Source organism: Toxorhynchites rutilus, chromosome 2 (assembly GCF_029784135.1).
Source record: "Toxorhynchites rutilus septentrionalis strain SRP chromosome 2, ASM2978413v1, whole genome shotgun sequence".
Classification (NCBI taxonomy): domain Eukaryota; kingdom Metazoa; phylum Arthropoda; class Insecta; order Diptera; family Culicidae; genus Toxorhynchites; species Toxorhynchites rutilus.
This window is the reverse complement of record NC_073745.1, coordinates 96,177,077-96,194,130: the sequence shown is the minus strand read 5'-3', so window position 1 is coordinate 96,194,130 and position 17,054 is coordinate 96,177,077. Positions and strand designations below refer to the sequence as shown.

The following is a 17,054-nucleotide window of genomic DNA, read 5'->3' as shown; positions in this document are numbered from 1 at the left end:
CTCACATGTGCACAGTTTCACTTACGGACGTGATAGGAAATAAATTCACAGCTCATTCGTTTGATGTTCATTTGCTGCGTCACAGCCACAAAGGTATGCAACTACCAAACTAACTAATCAGATTTTTCGATCGAAAAGAATAAATATCACTTTCAACAAGCGCCATGAACATATTTTATAATGTGAGGAAATCTTTGTTACATTTGTTAACCGACTTTTGGATGCCGGACAATTCCACCTTCTGCATTTCCAGTTGTGTCTTCGGCTTCCAGTTCCAGAGCGAGCCACCGGAATAGTTCTTAGTATCAGCCTCCGCAGCTCCTTGAGTTTCACGGCCAATTTTTTCCCCTGTTGGATGTGAACCACTGCGTCCATTATTCTGAACTATTGTGGTATATCCCATTTTTTTTGTACTCCGCTTCAAGCTTACCTACTGCTTATTGATGAAGAAGTAGACTGAAAGCTATAGCGAGATAGGTGCCAATCAGGAATACTCTGTTTGATAAATTTTATAATCCTGATTGGCGACGCAGACCAAATTTCCTTGGGCTCCAGAATAGCCTTATCAAGGTATTGAGGTCTGCGTCTAGTTAGAGCTCCACAATTACAGAGCAAATGTTCCGAGGTTTCGCTTTCGGTATTACAAAAACGACAAATATCATCTTGCACTAAACCTATGTTTTTGAGATGGTATTTGCTCGGACAGTGTCCTGTTATAAGGCCTGTGATTGTGCCTAAGTCTTTCTTATTAAGACTCAGCAATTGTTGAGTAATTTTAATAATCGGCGTGATAAATTTTTTTGACTGGTTAAGTTGTACCGCCAACCAGTTGGCTAACACTTCCCGGTCTTCCCAGTTCTTCAGCTCACCTTTCAACACACAGTCAGATATTCCACAGAATGGTTCTGGACCAGTGAAAGGTGAGCTTGAGCCGTTCCTAGCAAGTTCATCTGCTCGCTCGTTTCCCTCTATTCCACAATGGCCAGGAATCCAGTACAGTTGTACCGAACTTATCCGACTTAGTTGCCGTAAGAGGAGAATGCATTCCCAGACAATTTTTGAGGAGCATTTAGTGCCGCTGTCTGAGAATATGCAGATGTTAGCATGTCTATATTTTCTTTTAAGGCAGACATTTGAGCATTCTATTATCGCAGCTATTTCTGCTTGAAAAACTGTTGGCCAGTTTCCCATAGCTACAGAGATTTTTGTTCTGGGACCATACACTCCAGCACCTGTTCTGATTCCCATTTTTGACCCATCAGTGTAGAACATGATTGAACCATTACGAACACTGGGACCGCCTTCATCCCATATTGAACGAGAAGGTTCGATTACACTGTATGGAATGTCGTAGTTAGTCCTAGGTTCCATCCAATCACTGTTCATCTCTGAGGATGGTCCTACGGGTAAGAGATTCAGGATGCTCAAGTGACCAATTTTGTCTCCGTCTAGTATTTTTTTCCATTGTTTAAGCTTTAGAGCGCTTTTCTGCATTTTATTTCCACTCCCCCAAGATATAAAGACTGCAGATGCTGTTTTTTCTTTTTGGTGAATGGAATAATTGTTGTTTTTGAGGGATTTATGCTCAGACCTTCTGTGGTACACCAAGTTTGTGTAAGGTTTAAGGCCATCTGCATTCTGCTCGATATCACGTCGTCGAACTTGCCTCGTATCATTATGACTAGATCATCGGCGAAGCCCACAATTCACGGCCAATGGTCGGTTCTTGCAAATTTTGCGGCCGAGGGTCTCCTTTAGATTATGGTTCATCGATGTTGGTGACTCGCCGATCTCCCTTGTCGTAAACCATTGTATCTAGAAGGTTGTAGTGCATCGAGAGGTCCATCAGACCAGTGCGATCCCAGCACAGCTTGAAACGTTCGTTTGCCAGAACAGGCCGGTAGTTCGATACTATGGCATGTCCAGTTCTGACAAGAAGGACATCCTCAGTTTAGTGATTGAGTGGGCTGAGCACTATGCACAGATCGGGACGACCACACAAACGGCTATGACTCGGGATGACCGTATGCGTACAAAAGAAAATGAAAAAAAATGAGGATCGGGACGACCGCACAAACAAGTACGGCTTGGGACGACAGTATGAAAAAATGAAATTATAATGATAAGAGTGCGGATCGGGACGACCGTGCTGTGTAAATATGGAAGTAAAATTATTTGCGGATTGGAACGAAAACATAGAACAAGTGAGGCTCGGGAAGACCGTATGGAGAACAGAACTTGACTCGATATTTTGTTAGTTAAAATCGCGCGAAAAATCGTAATTTGTGTACTCTGGACTGTGCGCGTCTCTGTGCATTGATATTATGTATTTTTAGGCGTTATTGGTATTTATTTAAAGAAAAGATATAATGGAGTAAAGAAACTCCAGAAAAAAATTTTTTTTCAAAAACTTCATTCAATTTTAATTTAATTCAGCCACATCATTGATATCTAGTCTGTCAGACCTATACGCGAGTATAGAAAGGTTAAACGTCATAAATAAGCTCATACATCCCAAAGGTGGTTCAAATGATTTCTGGGAAGCAAAATACACTGAAACAAAATCGACATGCAATTGTTCTTTTTGTCATTTTTTGTATTCAATTACTTTTTTTCGGGGAAGAGAGTATATGTGTGGCATGCCCAGTTATGGCAACACGGGCATCGTCAGTTTAGCGATTAAGTGGGCTGGGCACTCGACACATTTTCCGCCATCTTATCAGCAGGTAGTCACCGCTCGGCTTCGGGCGGTCTCCGATTATCCCGCGAACGCTCATGGGCACACAGGTACGATGTCTTTCAATAGCTCACATCGGTGCGTCAGTTGCAAATGAGCACTCCGAGTTATGTTGTTGTCGAGGAATACACTGTTTAATTTTTTTCCTCTTTGCTCATGAATCGTTTATTTTAGGGGAACCCGGGGCAAGAGTGCCATGCGGGGCAAAAGTGCCCATCTGATTATTTTGCCTATTTCCATCTTTTACAATTATTTAACTACAGAACTTGGTTTTATACAGATACTGCATATATCTCACATATTATAAGCCAGAACCTTAAATATTTTTTATTGGAAAACAGATAAACACTAACTGAGCTTCTTACAACTGCAATCTATATAAGAACGCACGTGCGCAAATTAACAAAATACCCTCAGTTTCTATGTGTTTGCATGACTCCACCCATAAATACAGGGTTTTCCAACTTTAAATTCCGAAAGTAAATTGAAATAAAACACACTTAGAATTCGAATTTCGATGAAACTTTTATTTTAAATTAAAGTTTGGTTTATGCCTAGGGCTTCCTCGCACACCTTGATCCGGAACAGGTAATTTTCGATGACTTTTCGGCACATATGGGGCGGTATCTCGGTCATAACTTCACGAATGTTGTCTTTCAAATGTTCAAGAGTTTGCGGAGAGTTGGCATAGACACGGTCTTTCGCATAACCCCACAAAAAAAAAGTCTAGCGGGTTCAAATCGCATGATCTGGACGGTCAATTGGCATCATTCATCCCTCAAATTTCATTCGCAATATGGCCATGTTCGGTCGTGTTGTGTGGCACGTGGCGCCGTCCTGCTGAAACCACATCCATATCTTCAATTTGTGGCAAAAAAAAATCGGTTAACATGCGGCCATAGCGCTCACCATTCACAGTTACCGTCTCGCCGTCCTCATTTTCGAAGAAATACGGCCCGATGACTTCACCAGAACATAATGCGCACCAATCAGTGACTTTTGGCGGATGCAATGGCCTCTCAACAATCACGTGTGGATTTTCTGAGTTCCATATACGGAAATTTTGGGTGTTCACATAACCACCGAGCTCGAAATGTGTCTCATTGCTGAAGAAAATTTGATGCGAAAATTCAGCATTTTGCTGCTGTTGTTCGTTCACCCAATCGACGTATGCCCGACGCATTCCATGGTCACCACGCTCTAATTTTTGTACCAGTTGGACTTTATATGGATGTAGGTGCAAGTCCAAATGCAAAATTCGTCACAATGATGTGTTTGACAAGCCCAATTGCTGAGCACGCCGTGGAATCGAAACATTCGGGTCATCCTCCACACTGGCAGCATCAGCAGCAATATTTTCGGCCGAACGCACATTACGATGATGCACAGGTTTCACAATATCCGCTACGGATCCAGTTTGTTCGAATTTACGCACTACATTAGCGATTGTGTGCTCTATAGGCCGTCCATGACGACCAAAATCCGTCCGTAATGCTCGAAAAACATTTGCCGGTTTTTCGTCATTTTTATAGTATTATTTAACAAAATTAACACGTTGTGCGATGCTGAAACGATTCATATTGTAAAATGGAAGACATTCAACTAACGATATGACGCTTTGGTTGACAGCTATGTCAAACGGTTGTCAGCGCAGGGCTGTATACTTTCGGAAGCCCGAAATGGAAAACCCTGTACAAATAGAATAATCATTTTTCTTCAACTTACTGTATGAACTAATTTAAATCGTACGTATTTATTTCAATAAAAAATAAATTTGTTATCTCTCAACTTCCGGGGCAAAAGGAGCCATTATTACCGGGGTAAAAATGCCATAGTCGTAGTCACGAATTCGATCTGTCAAACGCAAATAGTGTAATCGTGGTTGTGTTTGTTGTGGTCATGGTTTGTAAATATGAACGGATTTCGTTCCGAAACCAGTGGCAGATGGAAACTATGGTTGTTGCCGTACATTCTGTAAATCATGGAGACGGAGGAATATAGTTTGCCCAGAAGAGCATTGGCCAAATATGTGCAGAAGTTAGACCGTTTTCTAAACAACAGGAGGAGTAACTCTTTCGACAAAACACCAAATTGGCCGGAGAAGATTGGCTTGCCGGTTTTCGTGAACGCTACCAGAACTTGAGTTTGCGTTCGTTGGAACCACCGTGAATTCCACAGTGCTTTTTTCATCAAAAATACAGCTATACCTAAATAGAAGTATAAATGAAAAAAAAACAGCAAAAAAATGGAAAAAATATAACAAAAGAGCATTCAAAAACACGTATTAGCTTAAGGTGGCACTCTTTCCCCGGATTCCCCTACATATAAGATATCAGTTAACACCGCAAATATTGGTTTTGGATTGCAGTTCAAGATTCATACATTGGTCGTACTACAATTGATCACATTTTGAACAAATAAATAATGTAGTAGAAACGGTCATTTTGAATGTGGCACAAAAAAGAATACAGGGAATCAGTTTTCGTATTCAGCTGGAGATGACTCGTTATTACTGGTATCAATGACATTTCTGTACGCTTTCGGTGTTGGGATCCATCATTCTCTAATGTCAGATTGAGTTTAATGATTCTGAATACGGTTTCGCGAGTTGTTATAAGTTTTTTCTTGATGATCATAAAAATCGAATCATCTGTGCGGAAACTAATAGTTCAGGACTGCTAAGATGACGTATCCTTTCGGAACATAGCGGTCAAGTACAACGTAAGCATTGGTGCATTTCAGAAACTTTGAAGGAAGTACCAAGAGCTTGGTACCGTTTGCGACCGGGTAGGACGTGGACGCAAACTCTTGACAACGGCCCGGGATAATACCAGAATCGTCAGAGAAGTGCGAAAAAACCCAAGAGCTACAAACAGAACTATGAAAGAAAGCTTATCATTTAACATATTGGAACGAACAGTGCGTTTGAGACTGCAACAGCAATAATTAATGAGCAAGTTTGCGTCTTCACGACCGTTAATCCGTAAGGTCATCCAGATCAAACGTTTGGAGTTCGCCAATAAATACGTCCACATACCAATTTCGTTCAGGAGATTGATGATGTGGTCAGACGAAAGCAAATTCTAACTTTTCAGAACGAAACAACAACCCAGAGTACGAATTAAGCGAGGAGAGGAGCTGCTTGACAAGAACGTTCAGAAGATAGTGAAACACGGTGGCGGCAACATCATGGTCTGGGGGTGTTTTGCATGGTCCGGTGTTGGAAACTTGGTTCAGATCGATTATATAATGAATGCTGACAAGGACATCGATATCCTTATGCACAATTTTAAGATCTCAGCAGGGAAGATCGGTTTGCCGATTGATTGACCAAGATTGACCAACTTCTGTCAATCTCGTGTTAAGTCTATGGATTGGCCGTCACATTGACTTGAATAAAAAATGGATAAAAGCACGGTGACCAACAAAACTCTGCTGTTTGAGGAACTTTCAAAGACGTGGAAACAGATTGATCAACATTACTTGCAAATCTTAGTTGAAAGCATGCCCCGACATCTGCAGGTATTATCTATTACTAATGAGTCATTAGTATTTCGTGTGTCCTCCTTAGCTTGACAATTTCGAAACAAAAAGATTCAAATGACTTTTTTACTTCTTCCTTTATTTTCATCAAATTTCAATTTCGATTATGTGTATCCACTACGCTTACTGAAACATCGTTGAAAGTTTCATTCGATTTCATTTCTCCAAACTGGATTTTCCCGTACCGTCTTTCGAAAAAAATGGAATTTAAAGATGCATATAATGGCATAATAGTTTTACAACCAACGCCAACAACTGATTACGCCTGCTGGTATACTGTACATTCTTTTACATCGTCATTTTCATTAGTTTCAGTGAATGCGGTTCGAGCTCCAACGAAATTTTCATTCGAAATAATACACTTTCATTCGATATAAAAACCTTTCATTTTCACTAATAATAATTTCGCTTCAGTGTGAATAATGAAAGAAATGGACGTGACACGAGGCTGTATGAAGGTGAAGTGATATTCTCTTTATTGAGCGTAAAGAGAGTAGCACTATTTTCAGTCTGCACGAGTTTGCAGCATATCGAAAATCGAAAAGCTCATCATTCAGTGACGATGTGTAGATTGAAGTTAAATTGTATGGCCCTGCTAATGACTGGTATTTTATGCTTTTGTTTCAAATACACGATATGTATTATTTTTATTAGTCAGACCAAAATGAAAAATAATATTCATTTCACTATTTTGAAGAACTAATCAAACTTTAACGGAACTTTTTTCTTCTCACTTGGTAGGATGACATGTAATCATAATCCAGGAAAAATAAAATCTCGATAACTGATTTGAATTCGTCTCCCTTTTGATTACATCTTTAGAATTAATAGAGTGTATTCTTGTTTATAGCCAGTAATGTATCATTAACGTTTTGTACATACGAACCGCCTGCAGTTTCTTGTTGGTATAATCCTGTCCTGGAAGGATATCATATCGGATTCTACTACTGAGAAGAGTTCATTTCGCGTTAGTCACAAATTTGATGCAGCCTTGTCGTCGTGTGGCCGCTCGAGTTGTTGGGAACGGGCGCCATGTACTGGCTTCTGCCTACAGATTGCAGTTGAGTTTTCTTATCGTATGATTTCGTATGAGTTATAAACGACAGCCGCACAGGATATCTTGGGACATATAAAGTAACCATTGTGTATTTGATTACCTCTTCATATGCATTTATTTTGTTCATTCATCTACGAAAGCCTCGGTTGTTCTATGCCGTGGCGGCGATGACCTCCTAATTCGACTCAAATTTCGGCCCAATAATTCGACATAGTAGAGGACCAAAAATGTTTTTAATTATATAAGTTTCAAGCTTTCTCTGTTCGTTCTTCTCTGGCCTCGAAAAAAAGCTAATTTGGAAAACAAAACCAAACTCTCGGCTTTGAGAAAGACCATTTGGAAAGCCACGATACCGCTGCTGTCTGGTCGCAAGCTGGATGACTAATGAATCGTGTGGAGGCGATCTGGCGTAGTGGTAACATCCATGCCTCTCATCCAAGGTCACGAGTTCAATTCTCACTCCCGACATTCAAATTCGAAAATGGAAGTAAAAAGTGACGAACCAGCCAAATGAGTAGAAAATCACTATATAATACAGATAAAAAAAACTAATGAATCGTGATTGAATTATTGGTGACTTTACTCCGATCGATCATTCAATTTTCGTGAATTCGAGCATTTTTTTGGGTTAAAAGTGGCGTCAAAATGTCAAAATGTGGCGCATTTGTAGTCAGGTGTGAAGGAAATATTTTCCAGTGGTGATAGTTGTGTTTTCGATAAAAAAAAACTGAAGGTAAAAATTTGCTCCACATCGAATGTTGTTGACGCCGCCCCCACCACTGAACTGATTCGGGCCGAATGTTCTGTTGTCGTTATACGAAAGATGGTGCATAGTATAATGTGTGAAATCTTTCTTTGCGAAATTATATTTTTGAGAGCGTTGGAGATGACCGTTTCGTTTCACAAGCCTAACGCTACATCAGCAGCGGGAGCCATGAGGTTCGATAATCCATCAATGAACATCTTGCAGTGAACAGGAAATATAGGAAAACAGATCGGTGACAGTCACCTCTCCGATTTTGGTCCGCCTGGAAATACATTGTGGAGTGGCTCCAAAATTGGTGCACAAGCGCCTTTGAACCTGATTCAATTTCAGTCCCTACCACCATATATAGCTTCTCGCGATTTCTGGTTGGTTCCGAAATTTTGTTTGTGTTTAGATTTCTTAAATTTCTTCTTCTCTGTGACACGCCTTCAAATGTTTGTAGACTCAGGAGTAATCGATAGTTCGTAAATAAGTATATTTTCATATCAACCTGGTGAATAAATTAAGTCATACTTTAATGCACTATGTTGTTTCGTTACAATCATAACATTCAGATAACAAAACACTAATAACAAGTAGATGCCAGCATTTCTTCATCGAGATATAATTAATAAATAAGTTAGAAAATAAATAGTCCGTCGGTTCGGTTATTTCATCTATCCATCTCACGAATTGCAATGTTTACAACCTGCTGCTGGAAGTAGTCCATTGCAGTGTCTGCAGACTGGTCTTGGTGGTGAGTAAGGAGTAAAGTATTGCTGTTTCGAGAAGAATGGGTGTGGCGGACTGCCTGGAAGCGGAAGTCGTTCGATTGGTCGTTCGATTGGAACCGGTGGACCGACTGGAAGCGGAAGTCGTTCGATTGGACGTTCGATTGGAACCGGTGGACCGCCAGGAAGCGGAAGCCGTTCGATTGGAACCGGTGGACCGACTGGAAGCTGCGGTTCGTCTATCTGCGGCTGAAAGTCCGGTTGTGGTGCGATCACTGGTCGACGTACGACAACTGGTGACGGGAACCGATGTGGTTGTGGGGATGCAATATGTCGTATTGGTGGTGGATTGGGTGGTAATGGAATGTATGACTGTGTATGAACGATAGCTTGAGGTGGAGGTAGCGGTTTCGGTGCAAGCGCTATCTGCGGTGGAGCAGGAACTGGCTGCGGTAGAACGATTGGTGGCGAAGGAAAGGGTGGTCGTGAGGGCACATAAGGAATTGGTTCGATGATAGGCTCTAGAGGTCTCACTATGTTGGGAATGTCATTGAGCGGCAAAATAATTCCATTTTCGTTGCAACCCAACAGAATACCAGCCGCCTGTCTAAAAACGTTAGCAGTGTAACTTGGCTCGTGACAACTTGGAAGACATTTCATTGCACCGAATACCCTGGCGCACTCATCGCAACTCTCTCGCAGAGCGATCTCAGTGCAAGCTTTGGCGTTCTCTGTCAGGTAGTCCAAGGATGGCAGATCATGGTGCCGGATGTAGAAGCGGGTCAAATTCAAACCATATTGACTGTCATACAATCCCTCAGCCAGATATTGGCAGCGGTACATGCAATGAGTAGCGGGCACATCAGGAATAATTCCACTGCTGTATTGCTCGAGTAGCTCACGGGGAATTTGTAGAATTTTGATGCAATCAACTGCAGCTTGAACCGCTTCCAACTGTGACAGTGGGATGTACTCTTCCGAACACTTGAGGTTTCCGTACTGATGGAAATAGCACAAGAATGATTCATATGCTCTCGAGCAATCATCCTGACAAGCCACCAGCTTTGAATCAATGCACTCCTGAGTACGTCTGCGATAGCTGACATCACCACACGCAGGTTGGAAGTAGCTCTCGATTACTGGACTTTGCACTCCTGTCAATTCATTCCACCATCCAGAATTGATACCAGCACACCGGATCAAACACTTCAGATCCCTATCGTGTGTTAAAAAGTTGAACGCCAACAAACGATCCACAACCTCCGGAGGAATTTCTAAATATTCAGCACACTCATCCAATGATTGTCGGAAACTTTTCAGCTGGTAAGCGAAGTGAGATTCCTGCACTTCGTAGGGAAACAATACGGCCGAAGTTATTGAAACCCCTGCCACCAACAGCAGTCCCACTATTAACCTCATTGAAATATTCCTCCCCTGCCAATGATGAACGATAGAATAAACTGGAAACAAAACTAACTTATGGTGGGTTTTTCGGCAATAACAGCTATATATAGTGACTGTTTACACACTCCTCAAAATGACTTGTTTATAAAGACACTCAGTTGATTTCACCGCAATTTGGACAACATCGCCACGGCAAACATGTCTTTCTCCGTAAACATTTCTTCGGCCATTCTACGATTTAGGTAGACCGCTGCAACATGTTTTCATTATTATTGCATAAATGTTTCCAAAACATGATATTTTCAAAGAAGGTGTATTACATAACCATTTGAAGCATTTGAATGGCTATGAGATGGATCGTGTGTACTTCAATAGTTTTGTAGCATTTATAAGTATTGAAGTCGTCTTTCTTTCAAACTTTTCGAAACACGAACAATTATGCGGTTTTTTTAAATATAATCCGTTTATTTTTGCAAGCTCAGTTACAGAGGTTTTAATAAGCTAATTTCGTAACCATATGTTGTATACTGCTGCATATTGAAATTTTCACTTATATCTATGGTGAGTAAGATAGGAAACTGATTTCTCGCGAAGGAAGAAAAATGGGTGTATGGAACTAATGATAATCATAATCAATAAATATTTGGAACATGTAATCAAGACAATGGTGAAAAAAGGATTGCTGACTAGGCGCTTGTTGACGCACTGAGCCGAGCACCATCGGTTCACCCGCTGCGGAACCACGTGGTTAACCAAATGAAGGTGAACCAGCAAGCGGACAAAAATCGGAGTCCAATTGTAAAGGTGTTGGAGATCGGAGACTATGGCAAATACTTCCTGAACCACCGACAGCGTAGAGGCGGAAAACTCCTGGTAATACCGGCAGCGATACAGGACTCGGTTATCCGGAAAAGAGACATTTCGGCGTAAGGAAAATGAAGGATTTGAGCTCCGATATGAGTTAAAGAGCTACGTTTCGTAAATCCGCTCATTATGATGAAACGATTCAGATGAACAGCTTTTGAGCGGATGGCACATCTCTACCTAACATATGTGCATTAAAGGGTATAACGATCACAACCTTGGTCGACTTAAACTTGAAACATGTCTTCCAATCGTGCATCCTGAAACTTAAACACTCCTGGTTTAGTAGGTGTGTGAGTGCTGAATGGTACCTCGATTTTGGATTTGATGGGTTCTGCACAGTAATGTCATCCAAGCAAGAGAAGCAACGCTTCAAAATTTCGCTCACGGATCGTGAAAATCAAATTACTTGCACATCGTGTGAAAAAATCGAAAATGGAGTCAAATCATCTGTCACAAAGGTAATAAAAGTGTTCGGGGAACGTTGACAACCAGGAGGCTTGAATTTGAGGAAATCAAAAGCAGGAATGACGACAAAAATAGTAGCTCTCGCTTTGTAATAGAAACCCAACCTCTACATCCGAGATGTCGCAGACAAGTTGGATGTGTCTTCAACAGACTTCTAAGAAGGTAGCGATTTCAAATCGCACAATCTCGAGATCTGTACACAACGAAGTTCGATTGCGTGACGACGAAACCTGCGTCAAGACAGATATCATAGAGCTTCTATCGCAGGAATTTAATGCTTAGTCGGCAGGAGAAAGATGTTAGACATTTTCAAGCACGTGAAACTTTCGGAGTTTGGCATACTATATCTACCTGTGGCTTGAAGAGCGACATTTTCACTACAACCGGGACCTTCAATCAAAAATTTCCGTGAACAATCTGGAAAAACGTACTGTTTCCGGACGGATTTAGCATTCATTTCGGAACAAAGACCATTGAGTGGTATGCCGCTAACAACTTAGAGTATGCTACCTAAACGTATAATGGTACCCGAGAAAAAGAACTCTCCCAACACACCAGAGCTCCATCAAATCGAAAAATATTGGATCATCCTAAAGTCTAACCCGAAAAAGATTCATAGAATCGTTCGAAGCGAAAAGTAGTTTAGGACAAACTGGAGTTCTGAGGCGAGCAAAGCAGACGAGGTTGTTGTACAGAATCTGATGGCAGTAGTTGAACGAAAGGCCTAGTAATTCGGATTCGATCAATCGGAAGCTTAACTAAACAATATTTCTGCATATAATTATCGAATGGTAATTCCTCATCTTTGAAAAATCAATAATGGTATGGTAAAATGATACAATGGTTACAGAATACTGCCGAAAAAAGGCTGTACTTTAAGTTGTTACTGAAAAATCGGAATGGTAATTTTTAAGAAACACAACATTCTACCGTGAAGTCTGGCGTAGTGGTAACATCCATACCTCTCACGCTGAAGGTCACGAGTTCAATTCACACTCCCACATTCTTCCAAAAATGGAAGTAAAAGTGACGAACCAGCCAAAATGTGTTGAAAGTCACTATAGTAGAGAAAAAAAAACATTCTACTGAACGGATAATGAAACTCGCCTCTAAACAAACATCAACTCTTCTCTAAAATATTCAGTGACAAAAGTCATCTTTAGCGAACATCCGACGGAAACTTCTCGTATGTCAAACAGTCCACATACCCCCTCTCCAACATGAATTACTTCGTCAGAGTGTAATGAACTGGTTTACATAACGCGCACGGGCCATAGTTTACAAACTTAATTCTCTCGTACGTGCTGCGGTTGTTGAGTGTGCCCGTAAGTTATGTCTGTCTAATAATTTGTCGTTAAATATGTTGGCTCTGAAACTTCAAACACATTCAGTTACGTGCGCACCCGAGAAGTTATACATTTTGTCTGGTTAATAAGAGCACGAAAATTGGGATTTCACTTGGAGTCGTATAATCCAACACTTGCACATCAGAAGTTCTGGAAAAACCCAAACCCCTCTTTCGAAAAAAAAAGCAATTCCTGTGGGCTTCTTGTGTTTTTGTTATTGAAAACGATCTGATAATGGTCCTATACGTGCTATATGCAGCGGTTCTCGCGAATTGCGCGATGAGCTGCACTATATAAGATATTATCCTTGGAAAAATAAATCAGTGGATAGGTGCTACGAGTGCAGGAGTGAGAGATTTGACGAAATGAATTTGTTAATCTGCTCACTGGTAGCGGCTCAGGCTCTGTTTGCCACAGCACTACTTCATCGCTACGAAGGGTGGCAATCTCATTTTACCTACAAATTGAAAAGCTTCAGACAATCGCTGGACGAATGCGCTCACTATCTAGAGATTACCCCGGAGGAAGTCAGTCGGTTCGTTGCGTTGAAATTTCTGACAAATCAGAACAAATTGAAGTGTTTAGTTCGTTGCGCTGGTATCAACTCTGGATGGTGGGATGACAACGCAGGAATACAGGGCCCCGTCATCGAGAACTATTTTCAGCCTGAATACAGCGATGTTGGTTATCATGTACGTACCCAGGAATGTCTCAATTTGAAAGTAACAACTTGCGAGGATGACTGCTCGAAGGCCTATGAATCATTTCTATGCTATTTTCATCAATACGGAACTCTGAAGTGTTCTGAAGAGTATATTCCACTTGCGCCTCCGGAGGCACTACAAGCTGCTGTCGATTGTATTAACATTCTACAAATCCCTCCTGAACTGCTCGAGCAGTATAGTGCTGGAGATTTCCCCGATTCACCTGCCACCCATTGCCTTTTCCGCTGTCTGTACCTGGCGGAGGGATTGTACGATCGATGGTATGGATTGAATTTGTTGCGTTTCTACATTCGTCATCACCGTTATCCGTCAATTGAGTTTCTGGATGCCAACACGAAGTCCTGCACTAACGCCGCTCTCCAGGAGGAGTGTGATGAATGTGCTCGAATATACAATGCGCGGAGATGTTTCGCCGATTACGGTAGACCGGGCTACACAAATGATATTTTGAGAGGTGCATCCTCAATGGTTCTTGGGCCCAGCGAGATTCCGATCTCGATCGAACAGATGATCATCGAAGAACCACTCATTGAGGAGGAGCCGATCATTCCGGTGCACACCGACCTGTTGTCTTATTCAGACCAAGAACCTTTCGGCAAGTATCGAAAAAGGTCTCCACAATATCCGTCACTTGCAGTGTAGCACCCCCCAGTATCGTTAGATAGTAGCATATAAATATCACCCACTGACCTAAAAAGTATAACTTTAAAATTGAAATAATATAATTTAGAACACAAAAATGTTCTATTTATTGAAAGAACGAATAAAGAGATGTGTTTTGTTTTTTGGAAAATATGAGCTCCCATATGAGTTGGTGTTAACATTTATTCTGGGGGTCTCCGTAGCCACATTGGTTGCGCGTTAGCTTAGTAAGCGATCGATCGTGAGTTCAAAACTCAGGGCCCTCATTGACCATCATTGTGTTGTTACAGAATAACTACGTCCACACAACAATCATCAGTGATGGAGATCGATCCACGGTCGAATTAAGATCGATTCATCCATACAACTCTACTCTGCTCTGCAAGACACATCGGGCTGCTGTTCTATAAATAACTCAACAATGATCAATCAACTGTCTCCGCTGTCCGGTCTAACTGTGGATAATGGAAGAACAGAACGAAAACTCTTACGCCTATATGGCAACTGTGTAAATGTGTACCATATGCAATGGTATAGAAGGGAATACTCTAACGCCGAAAACATGGCAACTGTGTAATGTGCTAATTATAGATATGATAAACATGTGACATGTACACGATTGAAATTCGGCTCTGTTACAGCTAAAGCTAATGAGCCTAAAATAAACAAAAGGGATAAAAAAAACACATTTATTCTGAAGAGTAGCGTAATGAATACAGTGATGCTTTTGAATCCAGACAGTTTTTAATCTGGACACTTTTTCATTACATTCAATATCATACCAGAATCATAACATCATAGTCATCATAGTTACTAATGTATCAATTAAGTGCAGTGTCAAGCATTGTATCTAGCTGTTGACAAAGAATGACAAAAATCAAAACAAATATTTGTGTTTCACAGGCCCATGTCTGGATCTGATGAACGATTAAATTTCTTATTGAAAGAGTTGCAGAGAAGTGCCCGGAATTAAAAGTAAAAGTTTGGGGAATTCAAATAATAAATAAAAAAGTGTCCGGATTTGAAATCACGGCGCAATGAAGAAATTTACAAGTTTAAAACAAATATGTGGTGTGATTGATGTGATTTTGTGGAGTTCTGTGGTTGATAACTTACAAAATTGAGTAAGACTGACAAATATTGCAAATATTTTCGAAAGCTGTGAACCGTTCAATAGGAGACATATTTTCACTACTTCCAATGTATAATAATTAACTGTGTTGTTGTTTAAAAATTCATCAATTTTTTCCGTTTTTGACCCAATCTCAACCCCCATCGACGGTAGTTGAAGTTATTACCGTAAGCGCTTAAGTGTCCGAATTTCGATGCATTACGATACGCCAAATAATTGAATTCAATGAGATTACAGATTCATTAACTGAAACATCCTTAAGGTAAAAAAAGCATGCACTCAAAACTAACATAATAACATTTCATCATATTATTGACAAGCGTGCGGGAACGTTGGTGAAAAACTTTGACGTTAAAACGCGTAAAAACTGACCTGACCTGACAACTAGTTTTATACTATGTTTTTTTTATTTTTCTTAGACCAAATGCGAACATCAGGGATGTTACGGTTTCCAAATTTCTGAAGATTATTTTCCATTTCTCAATTGTTCCCATTTTGACAATTTTCCCAACCTCTACATATGGCGTTCGTTTAATTTATTCTCAGATAAAGAACATTTGATTGGTGTAGTCCAAAACTGTTGCATATTGTTTTTTGCAGCACATATATTCAACTAATCGGCGGTTGGGTAGGCTGATAAGTAATGCAGACGCCCTTGTAGAAGACGAACAACGGATAAAAAAATAAATTGAAGTACAAATATTATTTTTCAAAATCATTTAATTTTCAGCATAATAGCTGTTAAACATTACACATTTCCTTAACGTGTAACAAGTTTTTCCCTATCGATTGAAATGTAAGAAAAATACACTCTGACGAACATCTATTAGACCACTTCGAATATATTTCGTTGTAACACATTTTCACACATTATTGAATGTTTATGCAATTTCGTTTAAAAGAGTCGTTTGTTTATTTATTGGGATTAAATATGATAATTTCAGCTGTCCACTTTCTATAAGACCATTTCAAAAAACTCATAAGTATTATCACTGAAAAATTCAAAACAATCGGCAGATTCACATGTCAATATTTGGTAACAATTCCATTTCGGTTGATAAACTGGAAAATTCGTAATTACCAAATTATGCAGAAAGGATTTGTCGATGTTTTCCCATGTCTCCTAAATTTCGACCTTGAGTTCTGCTTTCCCTCAGCGTAGATTCTACGTACTAAGATCCCGCAAAGGTTTTCAACGGGATTGAAGTTTGGAGAGCGAGCCGGCCAGTCCAAAAATTCAAGTTTTTGGTCCTTAATCCATTGCTTAGTTTCCTTGCTGGTATGAATGGCGGCATTGTCTTGCTGGAATGTGAACTTTTTGTGACAATATTTACGCAAAAATGGTAGGAAAAAGGATTCCAGAACATGCATGCAATCCTTGCTATTCATTCTGAAGGATGTGAAAGTTTTCTAGAGTTTTCCGATTGCACAAAATCCCGCCCAAATTACACTCAAACTAGCGTTGGCTGAAAACATTTCATCTTTAGCAGAAATAATGCCATTTCGTGTGCTGACCCTGCCCACAAAATGAGCTGTTTTAAAAGCTTGCTAAAATGTTTGTATGTAAGGGAGCAGACATTTCTTTCTTTTTTCCTTCTTCATTTAATTTGGGATTGTGCCAAAAAAACGTCCATACGACGTCAATGGGAATCGAACCAAG

General features: G+C 40.4%; 2 protein-coding genes across 2 annotated transcripts; one reads left to right on the top strand and one right to left on the bottom strand.

Annotated features, from left to right (window-relative positions):
- Positions 1–8,554: 8,554 nt before the first annotated feature.
- LOC129767751 (uncharacterized) lies at positions 8,555–10,304 on the bottom strand. Its single transcript, XM_055768930.1, has one exon. It carries the CDS (start codon positions 10,230–10,232, stop codon positions 8,769–8,771), a length of 1,464 nt encoding a protein of 487 aa, XP_055624905.1. The 5' UTR covers positions 10,233–10,304; the 3' UTR covers positions 8,555–8,768.
- Positions 10,305–12,951: 2,647 nt separating this feature from the next.
- On the top strand, positions 12,952–14,430 carry LOC129767753 (general odorant-binding protein 45-like). The gene has a single exon (XM_055768932.1). The coding sequence runs from the start codon at positions 13,261–13,263 to the stop codon at positions 14,260–14,262; it is 1,002 nt and encodes a 333-aa protein (XP_055624907.1). The 5' UTR covers positions 12,952–13,260; the 3' UTR covers positions 14,263–14,430.
- Positions 14,431–17,054: the final 2,624 nt, after the last annotated feature.